At 40.7% G+C, this 12478-nt stretch overlaps 1 protein-coding gene across 2 annotated transcripts; it reads right to left on the bottom strand.

The window, feature by feature from the left end:
• Nucleotides 1-3967: 3967 nt before the first annotated feature.
• gprin3b (GPRIN family member 3b) lies at nt 3968-10737 on the bottom strand. Of its 2 annotated transcripts, XM_022198529.2 has the most exons (3): nt 10123-10737; nt 9476-9534; nt 3968-6837 (listed from the first exon to the last, which is right to left on the bottom strand). In XM_022198529.2, exon 3 carries the CDS (start codon nt 6744-6746, stop codon nt 4560-4562), a length of 2187 nt encoding a protein of 728 aa, XP_022054221.1. In that variant the 5' UTR covers nt 6747-6837; nt 9476-9534; nt 10123-10737; the 3' UTR covers nt 3968-4559. The 2 variants fall into 2 exon arrangements, with proteins under 2 accessions (XP_022054221.1, XP_022054222.1); XM_022198530.2 differs by lacking the exon at nt 9476-9534 and having other exon boundaries at nt 10123-10736.
• Between the last annotated feature and the right edge of the window lie 1741 nt (nt 10738-12478).

Consider the following 12478-nt stretch of genomic DNA (forward strand, 5'->3'; position numbering starts at 1 on the left):
GTTGAATTCATGAGGTTTTCCTAAAGAACTAAGTTTTTCAAACAGGCAAGAAAAAAGTCTAAAACACCATTTCAGAAGAAATAATCAAACATCTGCAGTGCTTTTCTTGTTCTTATTATTACAAAGACTTAAAAAAAAAATCTGTCTTAATCACAGGTGCAATTGAATTTATTTTCCCATCATTAATTAATCTGACCTTTGTTTTCTTCAGTAAACAACAAGAAAAGCACTCAGAGAGCGCAGTACTCCGCCAAAGATGCTCAATCTTGTATGATTTCTGAAATCTTTCCACAGTTCGTGGTCCGCAATGGTGGATTTGTAGTAGGATCGCAATCGTGATGGTTAGCAGGCAGCTGATGTAGTGTTCACATGTTGTCATAGTTCAGTGACACCAATGATACAGAAATCTTAAACGAATCCGCAGATCCAGACTATCAGCTGAATCACTGCCAAAATCTAATCACTTGGTCCTTGTGTCATTTCTGACCTTCCCTGAAAATTTCGTCCAAATCTATTAGTCCGTTTTTGAGTAATGTAACTAACAGACAGACAGACAGACAGACAAACTAACGCTTATCGTCACATAACTCTGCTGCTTATTTGCCATAGTAATTAAGTGTCTCGAAAACATCAAAATCTTTGTCCATGGCACCTGTCTTTAAATAGTCCCAAACCAGGCGTAAAAACAAGCAACCTTATGTGTGAGAGGCTAGAATCAGCATTTTTGTTCGGAAAATGAGTCAAACTATTATTATTTTTAAGTAGTTGTTGATTAATCTTGTCAGTAATTGATTAATTGACTCATTGCAATTCTAATCTTAATTGCAGCTGACATAAATTCTACATTTAGAAAGTCAGGTTACAACAAGTCTGACATAATATGAACACATATTAATCACCCTCAGTAACTGAAAACACCTGTGTATGTGCACCATCTGTACTGAATAGTGAAAATTTGCAGCCCAGAAATTATTCATTTTCTGACACCACTTTGAAAAACTGAGAAGATTGACACCTTCTATGTGAAGTGCTATGAGAGACATATGTTGGGAAGTGGAGCTATATTAAAAATGCTGAATTGAATTGAGCTGCACATCCCCATGTCACACCTGAACCTATATTTTTAATATAAGCTGCTGTCATATCTGCATATGCAGTGGTTTGCGTTAGTGTCCCACAGGTTTAGCTGTTGTCTTGTTTTCATTCTGTTTGCTTCAAAATGAGAAGCAGTTCTGTTGCTTTTCGAGTCTCTTTTTCACATAACAATAAACCAAAGCAATAACAGCTCACTGCTGCATGGGCATGGTTCAAATCTATACCGCTGACAATGAGATGAAACTATTTCTTCTGCTCAGTGCGCCTAAAACTGTCAATTTTCATTCCAAGCCTTCTTTCCTGCACCTATTACAAATGATGTGTTGATGATCTTTTCTTTGAATCAGATCTCTCTACAAGACAGTGAACTGAAAGCATCTGAGTCTTTGAAATAAACACAAACCTTGTATGTATGCCTTCAGAGAACAAAAATGTGTAAACTCTCGCTCAGCGTTCAACATTTATTAATGGTTCCCAAAGCCCCTACTGAATTAGGTAAAAGAGCTTTTATGCCACGCTGAACCTTCTGCTCGGAAGCTCTTGATTTAAAATCGCAAATTTGGTTCCTCTTTGGGAATCACTCAGTGCTGTATGATCATCAACTGCACCAGTCGCTCTCATTGAGCCTCTCTTTAAAGTGGTTTTAGTTCAAACCGTGTATTTCATGTTCATAATTGTCAGGTTAATGTAAAGGGTTATTTATATGTAAAGCAAAACACTGTATTTACACTACCATTCACAAATTATCTAATTATGAAAGAAAAGCATTTTTTTCAATGAAGATAACGTTAAATCAATCAGAAATCCATATATAAATACTTATGAAGAGCTCATTTGCAAAAACAGATAACTCCGTTTTGATAAATTTTCAGAATTTTTTGTTATTGTTTACTTGAGATAATATCAAACTGAAGTTGAGTGGCTTTGACTCAGTAGAAAAATACATGACAAAAATTATTAGTGTTATTATTATCATTATCTCAAGTAAACAATAAAAAATGAGTTTTCTGAAAACAGAGTTACCTGTTTTTGCAAATGAACTCTTCATATACAGTGTAGCTGGAAACAGTTAATTTTTAATGGAATATCTCCATAGGGGTACAGAGGAACATTTCCAGCAACCATCACTCCTGTGTTCTAATGCTACATTGTGTTAGCTAATGGTGTTGAAAGGCTAATTGATGATTAGAAAACCCTTGTGCAACTATATTAGCACATTAATATAAGTGTGAGTTTTCATGGAAAACATCAAGTTGCCTGGGTGACCCCAAATTTTTGAACGGTAGTGTGTTTGCATTCATCATTGTTGTTGCCTCTGTTGAAGCCCAAGCAAATCTTTCCTTCATCAGGGATCAAAAACTGCCTCATTAAGCTTGACACTTATTTATCCAGCACAGTCTACACCTGACTCTACCTTTAGTCTCAGCTGCGGTGTGCCATCAGCCTGCGTCTCCTGTGCACAACTCTGATGTTTCCTGCTGCTCTCACGTCCCCTGACACGTGCACAAACACTATGTCATGCTGAGTTATTGATTATTCTCTCTCACATTTGGCTTTCATGTCTTGTCTTGACCTTTATTTTCTGCATGTAAGTCCCACTGTACTCAACCTTTTAGTCTATAGATGTGATTTAAAGTGAATTTTAAAAAATACCAGGATTCTATGCCTGTCTAAAATCTATTTTTCCATCCATTATATATATCTATATCATTTGAAAAATCTTAGCTCACTTTCTCAAGGCCTGAAGTCATGCCTCTGAACTGCTTTTTTAACTCTAACGAGCATTCCTAAGATCCATCCATCCATCCATTATCTATACACCACTTAACCCTCATTAGGGCCATGGGGTGCTGGAGTCTATCACAGCTGACTTAGAATGAAGGTAGGGGACACCCTGGACAGGTCACCAGTTTATCACGGGGCTACATATACAGTAGGTTCTCAGTTTACAACATCCTCAGCCTACGGTGTTTCGTCGTTACGTCGCCATCTCCCATAAATTTATTAAGAAAATTGTAGGAGCCAGTTAGGAAATACAGGTAATTATTTTGGTGTCAGTAGGTTTCACTCCTTTATTGGTTAATTGTCAGTTTTACCTATTTAAAGTAGGAACCAGGTTTTTCCAGCCAGAAGGGCAGAAACCAGTTTTTGACCGTCGAACAGCAACGTGTGGATGTATAAATTTATGCACTTTTTTCTGGGCAAAAACTAAAGACCCTGTGTGCATCGCAAGGTAAATCGAGTTGGACTTTCATTCATTTGTTGCGGCAATTAAGTGCGTCAATTAAGTTTTTATGTTTCCCGGTTGGATCCTCTCAGTGGCTTTAAGCATTGGCTTAGCCTCTTAAACAAAAGTCTTGTTCCATTATTCAGATGTACGGTTTTTGCAACATTAAAACAAATTTTGCACCAGAATTAGTTGGTGAGCAAAGCAGTCGAATACGTTACTGTACAGTGTTTTTATGTCCTCGGGTATGATTTTACCACTGTGTTGATGCAGGTGAGTGACATAGGTACTTATGAACGTATCGGAATTCCAACTTACAGCGAAAATCGTGTTACATTCTGCTGTAGGAACAGAATTCCGACATAAGTAGTGGAGTAAGTAAACAATCACACTCCCATTCAGACCTACGGGCAATTTAGAGTCACCAATTAAACTCAGCATATTTTTGGACTGTGGGAGGAAGCCGGAGAACCTGGAGAAAACCCATGCATGTACAGGGAGAACATGCAAACTCCATGCAGAAAGATCCCAGGAAGCGAACTGGGAATCTTCCAGCTGCAAGGTGAAAGTGCTAACCACCGAGCCACTGTACAGCTAATGTGTAAAGTCTCAACATTAGAAATGAAGAATGTGTAAAACTCGACAGTGTTTTTCTTATTTTAATAGAAAACCAGAAGAAGAACAGAGATTAAACAGCGCATTTACGTATGCATACAGTCCCTTTTTCAATAACTCACTAAAAATAAATACGCATGAAAAGAAAATACAGCAATCTTATAAATATAGGGCCCCAAAAACACCTCAAAAACATATACCAAATGCACCAAAATGTAATGAGATGTCGGTTTAATATATTAGCACAATTATTCTGACAGTAAGTAAAATGATCAGTGCCTTTATCTGTGAAGATCTGGACTTCATTTTAAGTCATACAACTGCCACTGCGACTAAGATACATGCGTTTCACTATTATTGCCTTTGTTATTTAAAAACCTCTTTTCATAATATCTATTTCTAGAAAATAAGTCTTGAGTTGTTTTATATTTCTATTTTCCTACCTCCACAAACATCACAAATATTTGGACTCTTTTATGCTACAACATTCCAGTATACTTACTTACAGGGATCGTCGTCCCAATAATGCTTCACGTGGCATTGCAATCGTGACGGGCGGAGGACAAACAATTTGACCTCTAGGAGAGGGGAGGAGTCCGACATTGACTACCTCTGTGCTGTGCTACTCGAGGACGGAGGAGGGAGGGGGGCGCACACAGCAGTTGGGCCGTCTGACATTTTGCAGCATTGACCTGAAAATGTTCTGCTGCCTCCTTTTGTTCTTTCTGCCATGTCGCGGTGAATCAGGACCAGAGATTGACTTTCGGAAGGAGGTCTGAGCTATCAGTTTCCTCTCTTGCTCCTTGATTTTGCACTGCAAGTGGCTCTGAATGGCAAAACCGAGGGATTCGGGGTCCACAGAAGCCCCGTAGACCTCCCAAGTCATCCCCTGTTCATCCCAGACGACGTCGTGCACGCTCTTGTCTTTCTGCTTCCCCGACTGCTCGTCCTCTTCGTCGTTTCTCTCCGGTTCTATCTTCTGTTTGCTTGAATTTGTCTCCTTCGTCCGGGTTTTACCTCCAGCTTCTTTCCTTTTTTCTTTTGAACTTTGGTCTTTATTTTTACTTAGATCTGCCTTAGATGTGGTGTTTGCTGCTGCTGCTGTTGTTGTAGTTGGCAGGGCCCGGTCAGCTTTGGCTGTAGCAGCAGGCTGAGACAGCGCAGCATTGTTACCGTCAGCAGATCCAGACTTGGAAACACCAGCTGTCTCTGGGGGTGTCCCTGATCTGAGAGAAGGAGCTTCAGCAGTGGCTGTTTTTGCTGCGGATGCCTGAACTCCGGTTTTATGCTGGGAGTCGCCACCCGTCTCGCCTTGTTTCTTGTGGTTGCTGTGCTCGATGTTGATTTGATAAACTGGCTGGATGTTGCACAGAGCTGATCCTGGCTCTTTGGGCTTGGCTCCCAGCCTCGAGTCGTGCTGCTGGGATAGAGTCTCTGAGTGGAAAACTATTGCAGCATTCTGATTGGGGCACATCTCCGCCTCCACAGTGAGTCTCTCAGACCTGGGGTCAATAGAGGCGGGTAGGGGAGTTATATTGGTCTGATGGAGGCTCACGCTGTCGTGAACCTGGTACACCACAGCCAGGCTCTGCAAATCCTCCCTGGGGATTGCACCACCGCTCGGCCTGCGGGTCGCAGCGAAGGGCAGCAGACTTGGACTCGTGGACACAGCCTTACTGCACATGTCAGCTACAGCCTGAACCTCCATATCATGACGCTGCCCGGCCGGGGCCGGTGATTGGGATGAGGTCATGGTCGAAGCCTCCCTGTAGAGCTTGCAGCGCTGCTCTCCTTCAAAGACAGCTGTGTCAGTCTGGCTGCTTTCCTCGGCCACCTGTCCATATGCAGGCATATTTTGTGTAGCCTGGGGCACAGCAGAAGAGTCCTTCTGTGAAGACACCAGCTGATGTTTATCTGAGGAGACTTGTGGTCTCTCTACTGGTGGAATATCCTTCTCTGCATGTGCCGAACATGAATTCTCATTTTTAGACTCTGCGTCTTTACTGTTGGATGGAGGTTTAGCGGAGCTAAGCGGAGTTGAAATTTCCATGTTTTCTATAGGTTTTGGTGGCACTGACCTTGATGAGCAGGTCTGTATACGATCAGACTCTTTAGCTTTCTGAGGTGTGTCCTTGGGAGCAGAAATACTCCCTTTGTTGTCTTGTTGTGGTTCAGATGCTGTATTCCTTAATTCGGTGCTGTTGTTGAGGTTTTTGTCATTTGGAGAAACATGCTTATTACCGTTCTCTCGTGCTGTGACTTTGGCTGAGGATGTCAGCTCTGCAGGCTGCTCCTCTGGTGCACTTGGCCCTTTTATTCTGGAGTCTTTGCCGTGCACGTCGACCTTTGACGCTGTAACAGCAGACGACAAACACGTGTCCCTTTCATTAGTGGGGCTTAGCATTTTCACGTTAGCGTTAGAATCTCTCCGGTCGCCTCCTGCCTCACCCACAGCTTGGCCTGTTGGAGAAAGGTCGGGCAAATGTTGATCTCCACCTGTCACATGCTCAGACTCTATCTGGTTTCCATTTCCTGGTTCTGGATTGTCTGACACAGTGCTGCTAACTGGTTCACCTCCCTTGGAAGCTGTTTTCTGGGTGTGTGGGATGGCGTTAGCGGGAGCAGTCGTCACAGATAAGTTATCCTGCTTGTCAGGAGATGTGAGGGTGGGTTTTGGACAAACCTGAGAGAGTTTGAGGTTGGACTCCTTACCCCAGTTGGCATTAGACTCCTTATTGCCCAGTGTGTCGGCCACAGCCAGCTGAGGCACCATCTGGACTGTCACTGTCCTTTTTGGGTTAGTTCCCATGCTGGATTCACTGTTTCAGTCTTTAAATACTGTCGTAATCCAAAGATGGAAGCAGATGCACAGTGTGCTCTCAGTCACTTTCTGCAGCTTCCTAAAGGAGGAAAACAGAAATAGACTTAGTTTATTTTCAATCATTAACTCTGATAAATATAATCAACTCATATAGGACTCCAGAAAGAGATTATGTCATGTGAGATGATCCAATACAGTTCAACTGATAAATCATTAACATGCATTTAAGTAATCATTGTTAGAGTAAACTGAGCAACCAGTGACCTCTACCTGCCTCATGTCACCACTGCTTCAAATACACGTGATTCCAAACCGAACCATCAAATGAATCATAATATATAAACATGATATCAATACTTGCTGTAATTGGAACTGTATTCAACTTTGGCTTTTCAACAAGACATGATTTCTGTACTATGACTGATGAATCAATGTTTTTTTGTCACCTTACCTTATAACCTACAATGATTAATACAGGATTTTTATTGTTTTCTGACGTCCATGATCTACACTACCGTTCAAAAGTTTGAGGTCACTGAGAAATGTCCGTATTTTTGAAAGAAAAGCATTTTTTTTAATGAAGATAGCATTAAATGAATCAGAAATCCAGTTTAGAATTGTTAATGTGATAAATGACTATTCTAGCTGGAAACAGCAGATTTTTAATGGAATATCTCCATAGGGGTACAGAGGAACATTTCCAGCAACCATCACTCCTGTGTTCTAATGCTACATTGTGTTAGCTAATGGTGTTTAAAGCCTCATTGATGATTAGAAAACCCTTGTGCAGTTATGTTAGCACATGAATAAAGTGTGAATTTTCATGGAAAACATTAAATTGTCTGGTTGACCTCAAATGTTTGAGCAGTAGAGAATTTTAAACCTATTTGAAACTGCTCAATCAAAACGTGTGACAAAAAGTGAGAGAAAAATCCTTTAAAAAAAAGAAAAGCTGGGGGAAATCCCTAAAGAGGATGCGAAAATGCTGTGTCAGACTAAATCCCAGCAAAGTTCACAAGCCTGTAAGTAAATGTAAGCCGCAATAAGACTTTGACATATGGAGGCTGAAAGTGCTTACAAATTAAATGTATTTTTGATGAAAGATTGTGGATTTTCTTATCTTTTTGCGTTCCACAAAACCTAATATCCATTGGCAGCACATCACCCACTCAGCTGATGTTATCATATATACCCAGAACGTCGCAGCATGAATAGTGTCGCTGCATATAAAGGGACACCAATAATGAGTCAGCTGATGAAGCTCCTGCATTGTTGATCACTGACATCGACTCAGTTTGATTAAAGGTTGATCACCGTGTTATGGGACAAATGCCAAGCTAACCACTTAGCCAACATTTCAATTATCCTTAGAGGGGTTTTTGTCAAACACAGTGCTAATAAAAGGCCGGTTAATTAGGAAGCCCTTTTAGTGAAAAAAATCCACAAAAGGTTTCAAAACCAGTGAAATGATTCTAGATCAGGGGTGTCAAACATGCGGCCTGCGGGCCAAAACCGGCCCTCCAGAGGCTTCAATCCGCCCCGTGGAATGACTTTGTAAAGTGTAAAAATTACAGAGAAGACATTAACTGCAAATTCTAAATTTGTAAAATTGCAAATTTCAAATAATTTCCAGACCATGACAAGTTGTTTTGATCATAAATTAAAATACTAGATTGCTCACTGTTCTTTTGTCATTTTGTCTTCTTTTTAAAAAAAAAATATTGTCTTGTTTTTGTCGCTTTGTCTTTCTTGTCTGACTTTTGTTGTTTGTCTCATGTTTTTGTCGTTTGTTTCTCGTTTTTTTCATTTTGTTTCCTTGTTGTCTCGCTTGAGTTTTTTGTCTATTTCTTGTCGTTTTGTTTCTTGCTTTTGTCATTTTTTGTCTCGTTTGTGTGATTTTTCCCTTGCTTTTGTCCCTTTTTTGTTTTGTTTCGTGTGATTTGTCACAGTTTTTTCTCATTTTGTTTCTCATTTTTGTGTCTCGGTTTGTCATTTTATGTCACTTTTTTTAATAACATTTTGGCTTGTTTTTGTTGTTTGTTATCTTTTTTCGTCTGACTTTTGTCATTTTGATGATAGAGTAAAATACTATATTGTTCAGTTCCAGATTCCTGTGACTAAATGTTTTGTCCTTTTTGTAGATTCTCTGTGATCTGTAAGTTATAATGTGTAAATGATAAACTGAGACATAGTGTTGTTGAAATTGAATTTATTTTTCATAAGAAATTCAAACTGTTCATAATGTTTTGTAAAAACGATAATTCCTTAAATGTGAACATTTTCAGAATGTACTTTGTTGCACTCAAACTGTGATTTTACTGGTCCGGCCTACTTGAGGTCAAATTGGGATGAATGTGGCCCCTGAACTAAAATGAGTTCGACACCTCTGCTCAAGATCTTCTAATCTGTTTCCACTCGGTGACCTGCAGTTTCACAGATCTCATTTTTTATTGAAAGCGCTTGACTTCATGTCGGGTTTCTCTTAAATGTGAAAAAGCATCTGGCCAATTCTGTGAGTAATATGTGTCAGCACTCGGCAGATGGCTGCAATATGTGATTGTGAAGAGCACAATCCTACAAAACAGCCTTCGGGCTAAAGAGGAAGAAGAGCCACCCATTGATAATTCAGCGAGGTACAGCAAAGAGAGCATCTGTTGGGCTCTTCTGTCTCACTGACATTATTGATGACGGTCGATTCTGCATAATGTGCTGCTCACCAGTGGAGCTAATGTTGAACTCAGCCTCATCAGTAAGCATCCTCCACACTGGGCTTCTTCTGTGGAGGGACAACAACAAACAACACATTTTTTTTTATTTATTTACACTACCAAAGACTAATCCTTCCTATACCAGAATCACCTACCCCTTCATGCACTTGGCAGCCTGAGGGCAGATCTGTAAGTGTGGCAGTATTGTAGGTTACTGGTGTGGGTCATGGACAGGTGTAGCCAGCTCTGTGTGTGTGCTTTGCCACGATGCATCTGCCTGTCTGTTGTCAAAGCGCAAATATTGATGGAAAGCATATCCTGTCTGTAATTAAATATTCAGCAATTACAAAACGCCTTCCTTCTTTGTCTGAGGTGTTTTAGTTGCTCTTGTTGCCTGCAGCAGTTGAACAGAAAAGAGTGAGCAGAGAGTGCGTGCAGAATGTGAATCCATGCAAGACGGAAAACACAACACAGGCTGCATCCACACGACCTATTCAGGCCAATTAACATCTCTGTCATGTACTGTTGCCTCCTGTCCCAAACCCAGCGCCTCACAAGCCTCTCATATGTGCTCATTTGATTTGACCTTGCGCACGAATTGAGCATCTAACGCAGAAGGTAAAACGCACTGAGATGAAAAGATGAGGATGGCTTACCTTCAGGTTGAAGCCCCGTGCCGCTGGGTGCAGTTTTTGCGCGTCCGTGTCAGTGAGATGTGGGGCTAAACCCTAAGACACGAATATGGACAAATCAACCCTGTGTCGGTGACACCAAGCCACGCCTTCCACCAGAATATGGGTCTTGGAGGTATCGATCTTTCTCAGCCGAGCGCAAAATTCAAGCACCCTGACGGACCGACCGTGCGCAATGAGTCACCGCCGTCCTGCCGATGGATGCAGCCTCTGAGCTCTGTTTTACCGCTGACTGAGGTGCAGGAAAAGCCCCAAAATGGACCGTTCATGGTTTGTGCCATCCCAGACTGAGCGGGTTCGGGCAGGGCAGCAGCGTGGTGCAGCAGAGTAACCAGATGAATGGATGAAGGAGGAGAGGATGAGGATGGAAGCAGCAGCCTATTGGAAAAGCCGCAGGCATTCAGAGGAGGGTCACTTGCACTTGAAATTGATTACTTTTAGATCCAGGCGCTGGCTCACAAGGCGGCCCATAATATTCCAAAAGGATAGGTGGCTTGTTTTCGCGGTGCCTGTTTGTGTCGTTCTGGAAATGGATTCATGACTGGACCCTATTTGTTATGTGGCTGTTTGGAGAGAGGCATTAAACCAGATCAGGTTATGATTCTGAATAAGATCATGTTCATTTACATTACAAACTGCTGTTTAAAAATGAGCAGAATTTCCTCTGAGCTCTGCAGAATAAATCACCTCAGTAAGCAGGACATTTACAACATGCTGTCAAAGATGCAGTTTATCTGACTTTGAAGGGATTTCTGAAACCTCTGTTTTTATAAATGGTCACAATGCACATACGCTATCATTCAAAAGTTTGGGGTCATCCAGACAATTTCATGTTATCCATGAAAACTCACACTTTTATTCATCTGCTAACATAATAACACAGGGGTTTTCTAATCATCAATCAGCCTTTCAACACCATTAGCTAACACAATGTAGCATTAGAACACAGGGGTGATGGTTGCTGGAAATGTCCCTCTGTACCCCTATGGAGATATTCCATTAAATTTCCAGCTAGAATAGTCATTTACCACATTAAAAATGTCTACACTGTATTTCTGATTCATTTAATGTTATCTTCAATGAAAAAAATGCTTTTCTTTCAAATATAAGGACATTTCTAAGTGACCTTAAACTTTTGAACAATAGTGTAGCATCATTCTTAAAGATCAGATGACGATCAGTCGATATGATCTTGATGTGTTGGAACTCCATACATATGAAACTGAACCTTGATGGCTTATGCTTACGATCTTGCACTCCTTTGGAACCCTGCTATTCATGAGGGTTTCTGTTCCTGTCAGCCTTTTTCTCATCAGGGTGTTGAGGAGGCTGACACTCAGCCAAATGAAGAACAACTTGTTCTCCAATGCCCTTGACCCCTGTAACTCTGAAGGTTGTCTTGCTTTGGTAGACCACAAAGTCTAAGATCAGACCAGTTGGTGCAGCCAAGACAAACACTTTCAATCCAGTTGGATGTGGTTTCCATCAACAATGCTCAGTAAAGTTCTCTCTGTTTCTGAGAACGACTCTCTTTCTTGAGGAAATAACTACATATGTCCTCTACTGAGGACAGCTTTAAACACTTAAATATAATGCTAAAATACAGTTAAAATAATTTATACAATGTTGGTTGTTAATGTGTTGTTAAGAGTCTAATATAAAATATGCCAACAACATTTCAAGACAAAATTTGCTCAATAAAAAGTATTACACGCCTTCTTTTCCTCTTCCCATAAAATGTGCTTGCACTGATGGACACCATTTTCCTTAATGAGAAAGTGACCAAAGCCCCACCTCTTCACATTTGGTATCACTGAAAAGCCCTAAATGTCCTGTTTTTGTGATGATAATTACTTTAGCTGATTAATCAACCGACAGAGAAGCAACAGTTTTCATAATCAGTTGCTTTACTGACTTTTAAAGTAAAAACTATTCAACATCTGCTGGTTTCAGGTTACCCAAAACATGAATTTGAGGTGTACTTTCTTTTAATCAGGCATTCAAAGAACAGTCACTCACATTTGAATATGATGTATTTGGGTTTGGGGGTGTTGGGTGAGTAAAATGAGGTTATTAATCAGCTTGGATTGTACAGTTGACCATAAAATCTTCTTGTGGAAAACCTGCAACTGTATTGATGGAAGATCAGAAAAAAGTGTGAATAATTTTAGTTAAAGTAATTTTGTAACACACGTACACAATATCATGCCACTGACAGAAGATCACAGAATACTCAAATGGCTCAGTTTAGGTCTGCTTTGTCATTACACCGCAGGAATCGGTGGTTGTGGCTGAAATATTGTGCTTACTGATGTCAAAC

This window comes from Acanthochromis polyacanthus, chromosome 3, assembly GCF_021347895.1.
Source record: "Acanthochromis polyacanthus isolate Apoly-LR-REF ecotype Palm Island chromosome 3, KAUST_Apoly_ChrSc, whole genome shotgun sequence".
Taxonomy (NCBI): domain Eukaryota; kingdom Metazoa; phylum Chordata; class Actinopteri; family Pomacentridae; genus Acanthochromis; species Acanthochromis polyacanthus.

Bases quoted from the DNA above. Each gene is read 5' to 3' on its own strand.
- gprin3b (XM_022198529.2), bottom strand. From the start codon at position 6,746: ATGGGAACTAACCCAAAAAGGACAGTGACAGTCCAGATGGTGCCTCAG.